The 15903-nt window shown below is 32.8% G+C and overlaps 1 protein-coding gene across 4 annotated transcripts in view; it reads left to right on the plus strand.

The window, feature by feature from the left end:
- The window catches only part of RIMS2 (regulating synaptic membrane exocytosis 2), a 601992-nt gene that overhangs the window by 323113 nt on the left and 262976 nt on the right, over positions 1-15903 (plus strand). For 2 of the 4 annotated variants that reach the window (XM_015534713.2, XM_042972683.1), the window contains exons 6-9: positions 1280-1327; positions 4966-5096; positions 10163-10334; positions 12466-12619. In XM_015534713.2, coding sequence (XP_015390199.2) covers positions 1280-1327; positions 4966-5096; positions 10163-10334; positions 12466-12619 — 505 coding nt within the window. The remainder of the gene's footprint in view (positions 1-1279; positions 1328-4965; positions 5097-10162; positions 10335-12465; positions 12620-15903) is intronic. The other 2 variants (XM_042972687.1, XM_042972686.1) reach the window with 1 other exon arrangement.

Consider the following 15903-nt stretch of genomic DNA (forward strand, 5'->3'; position numbering starts at 1 on the left):
GAAGCCTTTATTGATAACTCTTTGAATTAGACAGGAGAATGGGAAATGTGAGGAATGGAATGGAATCTTAGGGAAGGAAGAAGAATTGAATCCCTTGAAATCCCTTCCCAAACCCTGATATATGCTTCTGATTTTGTTCCTATTTAGCTATTAGCATGCCTTACTGAAGGCACAAAATTCTGATTATTGTGATGTCTTTTGGTAACTGTTTCCAAATGAAAACAGGATACGCCAAAAGAGAAAGAAAATTTGATTTTATTATAAGAATTTGAAACAATGATTTAATCAGAACTGGGCTTTTTTCCCTCCTCTCCTCTCCTTCCTTTCCCTTCCCTTCCCTTCCCTTCCCTTCCCTTCCCTTCCCTTCCCTTCCCTTCCTTTTCTTGTTTTCTTTTTTAGAACCAGGCTTTATTTTTTTTACCTTTACACTATCTTACTTTTTGTTTGAATATGGGCAAGTATATCCAGCCTTTCTCTATGTCTCCTTATTTCAAATTGGAGATAATAGCACCTACCTTCTAGTTTTGTTGGAGACAATGAACTTGCAATAACCTGCCAGTAGAGGCTTGGAAAAATATAAAGAATTGTATAAATAAAAAGAATTGAGGTATTATCATTAATAAGTGTGATTAGCAATAAACAGTATTACCTTGTATAGTATGTAATAAGTGTTTAAAAATGGTGTTTAAATACTAGAACCTGGTATAAATTCTTAAGGTGTGAATCAACTAGTTAGTACAGTGTGTTCCACACGCTTTTATCTTACTGTGTTTATTCTTTTAAGAAATGCTAGAGCCAACTTGGCTAATGTTTTTAAAATTTTTGTTAGATGTGTTTTAGAGAAGTCACACGATTACTTCTACAGATGACTTTTCACTAATAATAATTCTATGGTGCATTTTTATGTAACTTCTTGGACTGGTTTTTTTCTATGTAGAGCGTTTAAGGGTAAAACCTGAAATTTCTTGACTCCTGGATTATGTTTACACTCATTCTTTCAGAATATACAAGCCCAAAAATGTTATTTTACATTCGCTCTTAATTCCTGTTGTGTTGATTACATTTAAACATCTGATTTTATATAGTTTTTAGATATCTTAGCATTTTGGCAAAATTAACTTGTTACATTGAAGTCCTTAATTCAGATATGTATTGTTATGGAAAAATAATATTTAAGGGGTAGTTTTATGTGTTTGTTTTTACTTTTGGTCTTTTAGTCCCAGCGTGTTGTCCTTTTTGGTTTTGTTTTATTGCTTTTTTCTTTAATTTTGCTTACCAGAGCCAAAGCCTTAGTAGAAGAACAACGCCTTTTGTTCCTAGGGTTCAGGTAAAGGCCCTGTCTGCCTGATAGAAACGAAAGTTGTGTTTTAACCCTTATTTGTATGTTTTTGGAAAATGCGTAGTAGGAAACTTGTTTTGGTATGTTGCTCCAAACCATATTATTGACTTTCAACTCATTTTATAAGCCAGCTTGTAAAATTTCTGCATGGAGATGAAAATACAATTAAAATTTAAAGAGACAATCTCTGTTAGTGATTTTATATGATCCACTGAATGCTAAAACTTGATAGGTTTCAGACTGCACTTGTATATAGAATATTGACAAAACTAGCTAATTTTATACTGCTGATATTTTTTTTTTATTGCACTAAGTTTCTGTCTCTTTAAATCATTCATTTTATCACTTAACATCTTTCTCTTGCATTTTCCAAGCAACAAATCCTTGAGGAGACTGGCAAATAAATTTGTACCTTATCTAAAATATGAATTTTATGCATTTAATATATAAGGTTCAAGATTGAAAAGTGTGTTATTTTGAAAGAACAAAATGATGATCTAAATAAAATGTGTTGGGTTTATGTTGTTCACATTTTGTAATTGAAATGGGATTTAATTTTACTGTAACACTTGGTACAAGTTGTTTGCCTCTTTTCATTAGGAAACCCTTACATGGTAAAATAATGACAATATAGTTGTTTTTTTAAGTAGTATTATGCTTTCCTTGCTTTGCTGCATGTTTTTTTTTGTTGTTGTTGGTTTTGAATAATACTAATTTAGTTTAAATTTGAAAAATTACAGTTCTACTTAATATTATATAGTATTAAATATTTACTTGTGCTGTTCAGGTTCTCCTTAGGACATTTAAAAATGGGTACATGGTAAAGCTGGAATGATTACTATATGCAAACAATTAAAAAGATGCTCCAAGATTTTTATTAATGAAATAGAGGTAAAATCAGAAGTATGTCATCTAGAACTGTGGAAATCCACTTATTATATTTTGGGGGAGTCAACAGATATATTTTCACCTATCATTTGAAAAGCACAGATAAGAAAGTTAGGAATGTGATAAAATAATCTAGCTAATAAAATAATTGTTTTGCTAATGTGAACTGGATATCTATTAAAAACTTCAATGCAAGTCCTGTAATATAAAATGAAAATTAGGGCTATCGATCAAACGCCTAGTTTAAAAAAGTTTATTAAAAGTTGTAATTTTGACTAAAAAACCCATAAAATTAAAATGTACTATATTAACATTTATATATCTGGAAAGTATAATTTTATAAATTTTATAAAATGTATACAGGGAGGCCATATGCCTAGTATCTGCTTGTATGAAAAATGAATATTACTCACAAATGATAATTTTAGTTTTCTGTGGCATAGGAAAATCTAAAAAGAATACTGCTTATCAAGCATTTGAAGTTATGTATCTCAAATGTTTGTCTCTAATGAGTTTAGAGGAGCAAAAATATCACCTGTGAAGATGGCAAATGCTTAGTCTCATCCGTCAGAAACAATTTACAGAAATCAGTAACTTGTTCCAATAATTATGAGCTTAGTCTAATAATTATTATTATTGTTTCTTTGTTTCTAAATGTACAGTTTACCAGAAAAAGGTTTCCTTTTTTTTTTTTTTTTTTTTAGCCTTTCAGAATCTTTTTTTCTTTGAAGTGCCTAATAATCATATCATGATCCTCAGAGAAGTGTTTTTAATTGTCCTGGAAATATAAAGCCATAAGCTTTTTGATTGCTATAGAAAATAGAGAATATCAGAAATTAATGGGGTTTTTGGTCACACATTTTAGAAGAACCATGATGCTCTCTGACAACATCTCTGTTTCATCTCATATAAAGACACTCTTGTATTTCTTACTTTTTTTCTTGTTGTTTTCCCCTCATGTCTTTGCCAGAACAATGGTTTCTTTTTTTATCCACTTACCCTCACCCGTATCTATGTTCTAATGTTGTTACACAAGCAAATATTTGAACTTTTTTCTATTCGCATGTTGAAGAGGTTTTTTTTTTTTCTTTCAGGGTGTTAATCCCCTAGTCTCAGGCAATGGTTCTCAAACTTTAATGCCCATGAGAATCACCAGGAGGACTTGTTGAAATTTGTCAAAAAAAACAAACAAACAAAAACCTGGGCCCCGTTCTGATTCAGTAGGTGAGGGGTGGGCCACAGGAATTTGTAACTTTTCAACAAATGAGCCAGATAACACAGATGTAAGGTTAGTGAACCACCCTTTAAGAAACACTTTTCTAGAGACTGTACTTTGAAGCTCTATTAAGAAAACTTTGTTACACAACAGCATGGTAATACCTGCATTTTAAATATGAGGGCTTAATATAACATAAAGGGTATTAATTATAATTTTTAAAAATTAAGTATTTCTTGCCATTATTAAGAGGGCTAATTCCATTTGACAGAAGAGCATTAGTCCTCTTCTGTCCATTCTGGGCCATTAGTCCTCTTCTTTGGACTCAGTCTCATTCAGCCTCTCGTTCTCTGAGATATGAATTGAGAGACTCAACAGAGCCATGTTAGAATTAGAACCAAATTACCAATATATCATATATACATATATATATATATATTTAGGTGATTTTTATGCATGTGTATATATGTTATATATTTATTTGTATATCTCAGAGCCTGGTCCAGACCTGACTGTCCATTTCAGGAGGAGAGGGAATGACGGACATGAGATGTATATTAACATTTTTTTTTAACTGCTGCAAATATTAAACTTCCAAATTAAAGGAAAAATTAAACTATTACACAGTATATAATTTTATTCCCAACTTTCAGATTTTGGATTCAATTTCAAGATAATGGCCAGAGATGTGATGAGTTCTGAACCAAAACGTGGATTAGAGCCAAGTTATACATCCTGACAGGGTAGAATTAGCTAGCTAGGTGTGGGAGTGTGAGGTATGTGTGTGGGAGGTGACAATTGTTAAATCAAATGAATTTAGCAGCTGGATGTGAAGTTCCAATTCCTAATTATGTCAGAGAAGTTACTCCCATCTTCTCATCTCGAATGGTAAAATAATACCCTTTTATTCTAAGGATGTAATATATCTTCTCTAATGAAAAAGGGACTCGATGTCTGTGTAAGAAAAACCTATAAAGATGAATTTATTATGGCTTTAAATACAAAATCAAGGAGTCTATGGACTAAAGCCACTGGTACTTCTACCTTGCTTGTAATCTTTAAAATGTCTTTTCAAATGAAATGTTTTGTCTTTTAAAACATTTGCTTAAAAATTCCCTACGAATGCCATATAAATGAGGTATCTCTTCAGTTCATTTGAGCATTTATTCTGAACTCATTATTTTAGGGGAACTAAAATATGATTCTTACATAAAGATAGGCAAACACAGTCACTGTATGTGAAGTTCTTAGGGTAATTATCATGTGCATGTTAATAAGCAATCACATTAGGATAACAAAAAGCTCAAGTGATTTATCAATCCATCCAAAATAATCTGCATTATTGCCTCTGTTCATTGAAGTTATTATAGCATATCCTTTTATTTTAACTAAGTGCAATTTATGAAGTAAAACTTATTCTGTGCTCATACTAGTGTAAGAGAATGGGGAAAGATTGGGAATGTAAGCATTATGTGATGGTAGTAAAAGTTTGAGCTGATAAATGAATATTTTTGCTTTTCAGATAAAACTATGGTTTGACAAGGTTGGTCACCAATTAATAGTTACAATTTTGGGAGCAAAGGATCTCCCTTCCAGGGAAGATGGGAGGCCAAGGAATCCTTATGTTAAAATTTACTTTCTTCCAGACAGAAGGTAGGGATATGAAACAAAAATAAATGTTCTTGAAAATAAATAAGAAATGTTAATAACAGTGGGTGTTTCAATTCTGTCTCATTTATTTTTATGTATCATGCAACTCAGATATTTATGAAATTTAACCTAAACATAATGATTCATCTATTCATATGATTCATATGATTCATGAATCTTCAAAATAGTGACAGTAAGTGCTTTGAGATTGTTTTAAAACTGATATCAAATGTTATGGATGATTTCATTGAAGATTTATTTTAGGTTATATGGATTCTTAAATGATGCGTATTTTCATTTATCAAAATCATTAACAATTATTATGCTTTTTAAAACCAAACGCATTTTTAATACAGTCTACAGTAGCAAAAAGCTGGAAATGATGCTAAAAGGTACTCATCATGTTCCTTTACACCTTCTACCTCCTCATACTAAGATATTATTTCTTTATGTAATGTAAAATTAGTGAATATGCTTTATATTTCATCACCCCAAATCATCACGCTATGCCTCTGGTCCTGGAATCAACTTCTTCAAGCAGCATTTGCTTTGTGTCCTTACTAACTAGCACAAATGATGTTGTTCTGCCCTAATTTGAACAGAGAAATTAGGATTGGAGGAATAGATTTTCAAAAATTATCTAATCCCCTTTTAATTTCAGGTACATAAAAAATAAAAGAGATTATTCAGTAGACGTCATGTAAAAAGAAAGAATTAATGACACCAATTATCATTTCCCCAGCTATTGAGCATCCTGGCCTCCAGGACAGAGTGTTCTCAAAGGCTGGTCATTTTTTCCCACGTTGGAAGTGGCTAGGCACACATGTGATCTTCAACACGTTTACACACTTTTGGCCCCTCATTTACTTAGTTCAAGCTGAAAGTCATCAGACTTGAATGCCAAAGTATCATCTGAAGAACAACCTCAACCAAGAAAAGGATAAAAATATGGAAGTAGACAATTAACATAGGCCTTACATTTTGTTTGATACATATTTTGAAGTGAAATTTGTGAAGAAGATTCATCAGAAAGTCCGTCAAGGTGCCATTGTGTCTGAAGTTATTAAAACTGCCATATAATTTGATCTTACCAAATTTTCATGAAGAAAGTTGTTTTCTCACAACTTAGGTTGCCTTTTGGATAGGGATATACTTTGAACTGCAAGGGAAGAAGAAGATATTCACAACTGGAGCTTTTAAATCCAGTTTAAACTTCAGTTGGTTGACTCGATATGTCACAGCCCTATTACCCTGCCATCCTGGAGGCCACATCACTTGGCTTCTTAGAGCAGCATGATTTACTAGTCTAAACATTCTTAGAATGCCCTGATAAAAACCCACAAGAATTGCTAGTATTCCCATCTATGCTTTTCTGCATATACATAACTTAAGTTTCTGCTTACTCAAACCTTTGAAAAAAATACTTACTTTGGAAGATGATAAAAGACTTTCAAATTATGGAACTTATTTCTTTTTTGTTCATTGAAAAAAAATTTTTACATTTATTTATTTATTTATTTATTTATTTTTTATTTATTTTTTTAATATATGAAATTTATTGTCAAATTGGTTTCCTACATTTCTTTATTTTTGAGAAACAGAGTGAGAGAAAGCATGAGCGGGGGAGGGGCAGAGAGAGAAGGAGACGCAGAATCTGAAGCAGGCTCCAGCACAGAGCCTGACGCGGGGCTCGAACCCACGAACTGTGAGATCATGACCTGAGCCGAAGTCGGATGCTCAACTGACTGAGCCACCCAGGCGCCCCGGAATTTATTTCTTGATTGACCATTTTTGTTTTGTTTATTTTATTTTACATACTCTCCCCCCTACTTTCTGAGCAGATGGATCTAAAATGGAAAGGAAAGTCTGCTTCACCAATCCTTTATATTTTAGATGTAGTGTTTTTATTTTTTCTTGGCATCAGAGAATGGGGGAAATAGGTAAATATTTCATCCTCAAATTGTTTCTCAGCTGTTTCCTTGTCAATTATCAGAAATTTGAAGAATAGTAAGTTTGTTGCTTACTTTTTTTGTTGTTGTTGCTTACTTTATTGATTGAGAGAGTTGTATCAGGGTTTTATCTTTAAAGAGAAGAGAATTCTTTGGTTAACTCAGAAACAGCTATATTATCTTTTTTTTTTTTTTTTTGCTGCTGATACAAGTTTTTACACATGAATAACTGACTATTTATGCTTTTGATATGAATTATTTCATTTTTCTTGGCAATTTTTCGAGGAGAGAGGCTATTTGAATAAGTGAACATAGAAAACAATTGATGCCTTTTTGTTGATACGAATTCCTGGAGGGGCAAGTGAGGCTGCACAGAAGAGATGTCGTCTGGAATGCCACTATGTCAGTTGATTTATTCAAAACGTTATTTTCTAAGTTATGACCTACTCTAAAAAATACCCGAGTGTGCTTGACACTCTTTTATATCTTGAAGTAACATTGGTTTTCAATCAAAATATATTTTTTTCGTTTTGAGTAAACACATCAAGTCTTTGCATGCTGTTCGTGGTATAAAGTAAATGGAAACCCAAAGTGCTGGTAACATGAAAATAAATAGGAAAGGCTTTAGGTTGGATTTTATTTAAAAAAAAAATAGTTTGCATTCTCAACAATTTAATGATACTGGTAGAGATCAGTGATTTATTTTATTGTTATTGGGCTGCTTTTGAGAAATAAATCTTGGGAACACCTGGGTGGCTCAGTCAGTGAAGCATCCAACTCTTGATTTCGGCTCAGGCCATGATCTCACAGTTCATGAGTTTGAGCCCTATGTCAGGCTCTGTGCTGACGATGCAGAGCCTGCTTGTGACTCTCTCTCCCTCTTTCTGCCCCTGCGTGGGCTCACTGCTGTCAGCACAGTGAGAGACAGCAGTGAGCCCCCCTGTCTCTCTGCCCCTCCCTGACTCATGCTCTCTCTCTCTCTTTCTCTCTCAAAAATAAATAGAAACATTTTTAAAAATCTTAAAAAAATAAATTAAAAAATAAAATATAGCGTGTGTATTGATCTTAGTTTTTAAACACTCTTAGCAGCTTTTCAGTGTTTGACTTATAAAAACTGAACTTATTTTGTTTGTTTGCTTTAAAGAATTGTATTTTTAAGTTATCTCTACATCCAACATGGGGCTCGAACTGATAACCTCAAGATCAAGAGTCACATGCTCTACCAACTGAGCCAGCCAGGAAACCCCCAACATTTTTCTTTAACCTGATCTTATTTTGAAGGCTTTAGTTATACAAACAAACAAACGAACGAACACAAACCCTAATTTACTTTTTTTTTAACTTGCTGAAGATAATTTTTTTATGGTTCTTTGCAAGGATTGATACTTTAATACACACTAAATTGCCTTATTAAGTGTTAATTGTATATGGTGGGTGTGTGAGGAACTTCAATGGTTGTCTAGTCTCCATGCTGTCCAGTATAGGAATCCCTTCTAAAATAGTCCTCTTTATCTGAGCACTTTTTACACTTCTTAGGAGGAAGTCAAGGTTTATTTTTCTATTGCCTTTCACACTGCCTTACAAACCATTTTTGAATTATACAGCAAGGCTCCCACTAAATGTTTTCTTCCTGGCCTTAATCTTTTAATTCCTGGCCTGAACTTTATCTCTTCACAGGGTCTCATAATTCAATCTTCAATGCATGGAATATAAGTAGATGCTTTATAAATATTTGTTAAAATTTTGAATGAAGAGAGGAGATGACAGAAGGAGTAATAAATCATAGTCCTTGTTATTATTTCTATTATTTAATTATTTTTATTTGCAATACCACTTTTCCATAAGATAGAATGGAGTTAAAATTCCCTACATGAGTTTCCAAAGTTATTTTCCTAACAAGGCCTTAGAGATGAATAAAGATACAATGTTTTAAAGTGGCTTTCTGCCACATTAAATACATGAGCTCTGGCAACATATGTGCTCTTGATTAGTTAAATCCAATCTATGTCATATGTTAAGCTCTATGTTCACCAAGGAGAAGAAGCACAGCCTCCCCAATTCAGAGACTTACTGCCCCTGCTTAGTTCCCCTGCTTCCTATTTCTCAGTACTCTTAGAACTATGTTGTGCTGAGAGAATTTGTGGCAGCTACTGTGGTTCTGCTTGGAGTTTATTGTACACTTCTCACTTCAAATAAGCTCTCTAGATGGCTTAATATTTTCTTCCTAGATGATCCTTTCTAATAAGCTACAGTAGGGATCTCAGAAAGGAATGGATACACCCCACGGGATGAGTAAAACAATCCATTGGAGTTCCGGAAGAAATAGTTGAATTTTCTAAATTTTTACCTAATTATTTTTAATTTCTATTTTTGTGTGTTCGTGAATGAACACAATATTATTAATACAACAGTATAGTAATACATGCATGTAATTCATAAATGTATGTACATATAATAGGATGCATTGTCAAAAACATTCGCTTGATAGAGATAGGCAGTCAAAAAAAGTATGGAAACCTCTGAGCTGGAAGTTCCATCTATCAGGGATGACCAGCTTGCATTTCCAGCTCACGCTGTGGTGGCTACCTCGCACAGAAATAATTTTACAATGCTTTTAAAGGCCTGATAGCTGTTTAATGAGCAAGTACGTATTTTCTTTATGTAAGAAAATAACTTGATAAAATGTAATTGTAGTTGCTCAGCTAAACTATACAGATATAAAGTTGTGAACATCACAATTAGACTTCTGTCGTTCAAGTGAATAGTATATGTAATGTCATTGGTTCATTGCTGCTTTAAAGGTTTCCAATAGGGCAATATGTGTAAAAAAACGTGGAGTTAATATTCTTTGGTCTGGTTTTATTTAGATTTTGAGAAAGATTAAGTTTTTAATTATCGTGGAAGGATTTCAGATTTATTGAAATATTGCTTTTATAAAGTGATATGATTATATACTTATACGTTTTAGTAGCAATTTAAACAATTACAATATTCATAATGTATGATAAATTTATGGAAAACTTCACTTCTTTCCTGAGAAATTTTAAATGAATAGTTTTTGGGGCAAAACTTAAAGGTTTATATAAGTTCATATATTCCTTTTTTTTTTTTTTTTTACAGTGATAAAAACAAGAGAAGAACTAAAACAGTAAAGAAAACATTGGAACCCAAATGGAACCAAACATTCATTTATTCCCCAGTCCATCGAAGAGAATTTAGGGAACGGATGCTAGAGATCACGCTCTGGGATCAAGCTCGAGTTCGAGAGGAAGAAAGTGAATTCTTAGGAGAGGTATCTGGAATTACTTTGAAGCTTAGACTGTTCCTGTCCTCTTGAATACTTTTCTTCATGTGACTGTCAGTAAAATCTTATATTTTGAATATCTGAAGAAGTAAACAGTTTCTTTCACAGAATGAATTTAGCTACTGCTTCAAAGCAAAATGTTGGTAACATAAAAAATGGTTCTGAATACTTTGTGACAATTTTTAGGTGTTTGTTCCTAGTGTAGAAATCTCAGTGTTGAATGATAAAAGGTTGTTTTGTGTTTCACAAATGCATTGCTGTGCTTTCTAGTGCGTGTTTATCATTTTAGTTTAGTGAAGCAACTCTACATCTAGTAGCTCAATCATTCATTTATGAATTATTTTTTAAGCCCTATAATGTATCTGTAAAGTGCTAGGGACGGAGGCTTCAAAGGTGAATAAGGAATATTATGTCCTTCAAGGAACTTATAACCTCTTAAGTATACAGACCAGGGGAGTGAAGCTCCTGCCGAAGGAATAACAAGATGTGAGAGTTGAGGGAGTCTTGGAAGGGAAAGTGGTAAGAAATTAGACTTGAGGGTGAATCTGACACTGACCAGATCACATCCTTCAATACGTCATGTTAAGAAGTTTGGATTTTATCTTGTGGATAGACGGAGCAAATGATAGATTTTAAAGGGACTGGCTGGATTGCATTTGTACTTGAGAAAAACATTTCCACCTGTAACGCAGAGAACGAATTGGAGAGGGGCAAGGTGGGAGGCAGTTCTCCAGCTATTAGCATAGTAAAAACGAGTAATGCTTTTAGCCTTTTCCAGTGTGGTTGGTTTGCCTGAGTCAGTTAAATGTGAATCTCATGGGAAAAACAACAATCCAAAGAAGTGTTGAACTGAATATTCATAGAGAAGGAAGAGTGGTAAACCAGTTGGGAGGAGGGGTAACGTGGTTGTTAGGAGCAGACTGGCGCCGGCCTTCTTGGGTCAGGATCCCTGACACTACTGCTTCCTAGCCTTGCGTCCTTGAGCAAGTTATTTAATCTATTTGTGCTTCAGTTTCCTCTTGGCCAAACGGCAACAATAATACTATGCAACTCAGGGCTATTCTGAGGAGTAAATATGTGTGTGTGTGTGTGTGTGTGTGTGTGTGTGTGTGTGTGTGTGTAAACCTCTGGAACACAGTGCCTGTGATTTGGAAAATGACTAGAGAAAATTTGGGAAGAATGAAATAACTTAGCTGTTGTGCTTCTTTACCTCCCTTAGCTAAATGGTGATTTATCATTACACAACACTTCTCATATACATAATCACAAACACTGTCATCTTTGCACAAGACCCTAAAAGGAAATTGTCACTTATTCCCATGGACTGATTTCCTTTGTAAATTTATTTTTTTTAATTCTTTAAATGTTTTTTAAATTTATTTTTGAGACAGAGAGAGGCAGAGTGTGAGCAGGGGAGGGGCAGAGACAGCCGGAAACACAGAATCTGAAGCAGGCTCCAGGCTCTGAGCTGTCAGCACAGAGCCCGACGCTTTTTTACCATTGAGTATGATGTTAACTGTGGGTTTTTCGTATATGACCTTTATTGTGTTGAGGTATGTTCCCTCTAGACCTACTCTGTTGAGGGTTTTTATCATGAATGGATTCCGCATCTATTGAAATGATCATATGGTTTTTATCCTTTCTCTTATTGATATGATGTATCATGTTGATTGATCTGTGAATATTGAACTACCCTGCATCCTTGAAAAAAATCTCATGGATTGTGGTGAATGATTTTTTTAATGTATTTTTGGATTTGGTTTGCTAATATTTTGTTGAGAATTTTTGCTTCTATGTTTATCAGAGCTATTGGCTGGAGTTGTCTCTTTTTTCTTTTTTGTAGCGTCTTTATGTAATGCAAATTTAACAACCTCTAGTAAGTGAATAGTCAAAGGTCTATAAAAAATTTTAGATATTTAAAACTATTAAGTCAGCCAGAAGTTATGCATACTTATCTTTTATTTAGTTATTGTCAAACATAAGGACAACTTTGCAACATATTACTTTTGATCTAATGACATTGTTATTATAATTATCATTATTATAAAAGTTATGAGACTATTTAATAGAGTTTCTATATTATAGGTATTTAACATTCTTTTGTTTCTTGGCTTTGTAGATTTTAATTGAATTAGAAACAGCATTATTAGATGATGAGCCACATTGGTACAAACTCCAGACCCATGATGTTTCTTCATTACCACTTCCCCACCCTTCTCCGTATATGCCACGACGACAACTCCATGGAGAGAGCCCAACAAGGAGATTGCAAAGTAAGGTTCCAGTGAGATTTATCATACCTTTGTTGAATTATCTTGAATGATATATATGAGACATAGAACTTAAAGATACCATTATGGTTTTAACAGACATCTATTAGTGTTTTCATAGCTATTGTTGATGATTTTCAATTGATACGCTAAAATGAGGTTATACTTACAGCATTCATTTATCACAGTATGACCTCGAAGCACAGTTATGTTTTAATTTTAGCTATTAGAAGCTTATATAGGAATGAGGTAGCAGATACAGTAAAATTTAGCCATGTAGCTATAGATACATTAACCTACATTAAGTGTGGAAATAAGAGTTAAATATTTTCAGGAATATAAGCTGATGTTATTATTGTTATTATTATCATCAATGTTTGCATTTTACCCTGAATTATACACAGTCGAAAGTATTGAATAGAATTTGATCAATTCAAAGAATCTTAGGGGAAACTTGGAAATGATTTCTAGGTTGAAAAGCGGCATTACTGGCTTATTGTTCCTACAACTCAAATTTGTTTTCCTGATGAATCTATTATTGAAAGGGGAGATGTCCACTTGCTGCTTTGGGTAGTGTTCATGGGATAATTTTATCTTCATGGAGTCAGCATGTTCCAGGATTAGCAACATTTTGTCAAGTACTGGAGAACTGACTGACATTAACTAAATTTCAGAAGTGTAAATTTAAAAGCACAAAAGCCATGTCATTTATCATTAATGGGAAATATATTTGGCAACATAAGAAATGACTATTATCTATGTGGATCACGTTCTCTCTGCTGAATAGAGGACTAAATTATATATCAGCAGGCTGTTTGATGAATAGAATATTAGAGCAGAGGATTGGTCTTATGATATTTAGTCATAGGAAAGCCTAGAGAATTGTCTTCACTCCTTTTTAAAAATGTCTCTAATGACTAGAATTTTATTTCCACGGACTGTACAGTCTTTTACATATGGGTGGTATTAATTGAACACTAGTTTCATAGCACTCAATTTTTTCAGCCTCTCCACAGAGTGAACACCTACTCACTGTTATTCGCAATCGCCATTACAACGTCTTTTGTTGTAATTATTACACGACTATGAATTTTATGTGGGCTCATTTTAGTGTCTACTCTTTCTGGTCACTGTGATCTACTAAGTACGTTCTCTCTAAATCACAATGTTGGATCATGGTTTACTACATGAAGTTTACGAATATAAATCAGTTTGTACTAATTCTTATAGTTTAGGTTTATAGGCTACTAATCTAATACTTATTCCAGTTGTTATTAGAATAACTAGGTTTGATAACTCTTAATATCTGAAACTCTTAAATCTTCCAACAGTTTTCGTTACTTTTTCCCTCCCCAGCTAATTAAGAATAGTGTATGTGGAGAATGATGAGAATAGAGTTCTTTCTAGTTAGCTATATGGATCATAGATTTTCATGTAGTTAATTTAATTTAATCCACTTTGTGCCTTTTAATATTTAACCATCTCCCAAATGCTCTTCTGCTACTTAGTCATTAATAGTATTAAATTCATTTATGGTTAATATGGCTTCATGTTGTACCATTCAGTCCTGTCTCTACCTACCAGTAATAACCTCTAATAAAATAAATTTTCAATATTTGAACATATGGCTAAAATTGGTGTTTTACACCTAAAATGTAATCATAATTTACTAGCAATGTGTAGGATTGAAGATAAGTAAAAACATGTACATATGCCTAAAGGAAATGAAGATTAACAGTTGGAAATAGAAAGTTAAAGACATTACTGTTGGCTGAGGATATATTGCTCATCAATAACAGGTTCAAGTTAGAGTATATATAAATAAACATTATTTTAAAAGTTACTTCGTAAGAATGACCTCCTTCAAGGTTTTTCTTCATGGAGAGGGTAAATATTACATTTATTTATAAGTATGTCTTATATTGTTAAAGATCATGATCATTAACATATTCGATGGAACATATACATGAACAGTAACCATCACAAATGTATAATAATCCCTCATTCTCTACCTCCACAAAATAGGATATGTTGGTAATTCAAAATCTGAGGCTGTGAACTCTGAGGCTGTGAGCTTATTGAATATACACGGATATTTACTGGTGTTGTTGGAATTCTGTTTTCTCTGCTCATGATTTCCTATTTTAAATTTGTAGATTCTAATGATTCAAAAAAGTACTTCATTTCCATGGACATTAGGAATTTATAATTTTAAACATATGAGGAAATATTTTAAAAAGCCATTCTAAAAATAATTGTTTCATATATCTTGTAGCTAACTGAAATATTTTTTAAAAATCTTTTTGAGATAGGGGTCAAAGCAACTTTGATTATAAACTTTGAATGGTTTCCCTAGTAAAGGAATTAGTGAAAATATTTGAAATAGAGGACTTCTTATACCGGTATTTCTGCAGGTGGCAAAATAAAAAGTTTCTATATATCAAAACATCTATAGAAATGGCCACATGCTCATTGTTCATGTCTGAAAGCAATTAGATTATGAGAAGTTAAAATTTTAATATGGTGGTAATATTTTCTACAACACGTTTTAACTTCAGGCTACTTTTACCCGCTCCCATCCCAGATGTTATTTAGACATTACCAAATGATGGGACAGTGCATATTTCAAAGAGTGACTGATTAAGCCTTTTTAAAAATATGTAAGTAAGATTGGAACCATGTATTCAAATAACTAAAATTTATCAATAGAGAAGTGAGATTGCTTTTTTAGATGGTAAAATGTCTCTCATATTCACACAATTTTGTTCTGATTCACTGGTGAGAAACTATCCATTACTGTTCTGACACCTAAAGATATTGTTTTGAAGGTATATTTTTATGTTTAAGTTTTAATTTTTATATATTCTTTACTGTCATTCAGTTAAAGTTGCCTGCTGTCTTTAGGGAAATATTTTCCTTTTTAACATGACAGAAATCATTACAAATTTGTTTGTGACTTGGTATCTTATTAACCATTCTCATCACAATTTGAACTATAAAATCCAAAAGAGTTTTTTTTTTTTTTTTGATCCTTTTTTCTTTTTCATCAGGTTCATCTCTTTGACATCTCAAATGCTAATTCTTTATTTGGTAAAATATAACATTATTACCATTTCACTTTTTAAAATGGAAAACATCATATCTACTGTATTCTCATACAGCCTCATAACCACAAGTGTTGAAAGAAAAGTGAATGCACACAAGTCATTGGGACAAAACCAAAATGATGGCATTGAGAGGTGGAAAATAAAAGAGATGTGATTTCATAATTAAAGTTTCTCAAGATT

This window comes from Panthera tigris, chromosome F2, assembly GCF_018350195.1.
Source record: "Panthera tigris isolate Pti1 chromosome F2, P.tigris_Pti1_mat1.1, whole genome shotgun sequence".
NCBI classification, from domain to species: domain Eukaryota; kingdom Metazoa; phylum Chordata; class Mammalia; order Carnivora; family Felidae; genus Panthera; species Panthera tigris.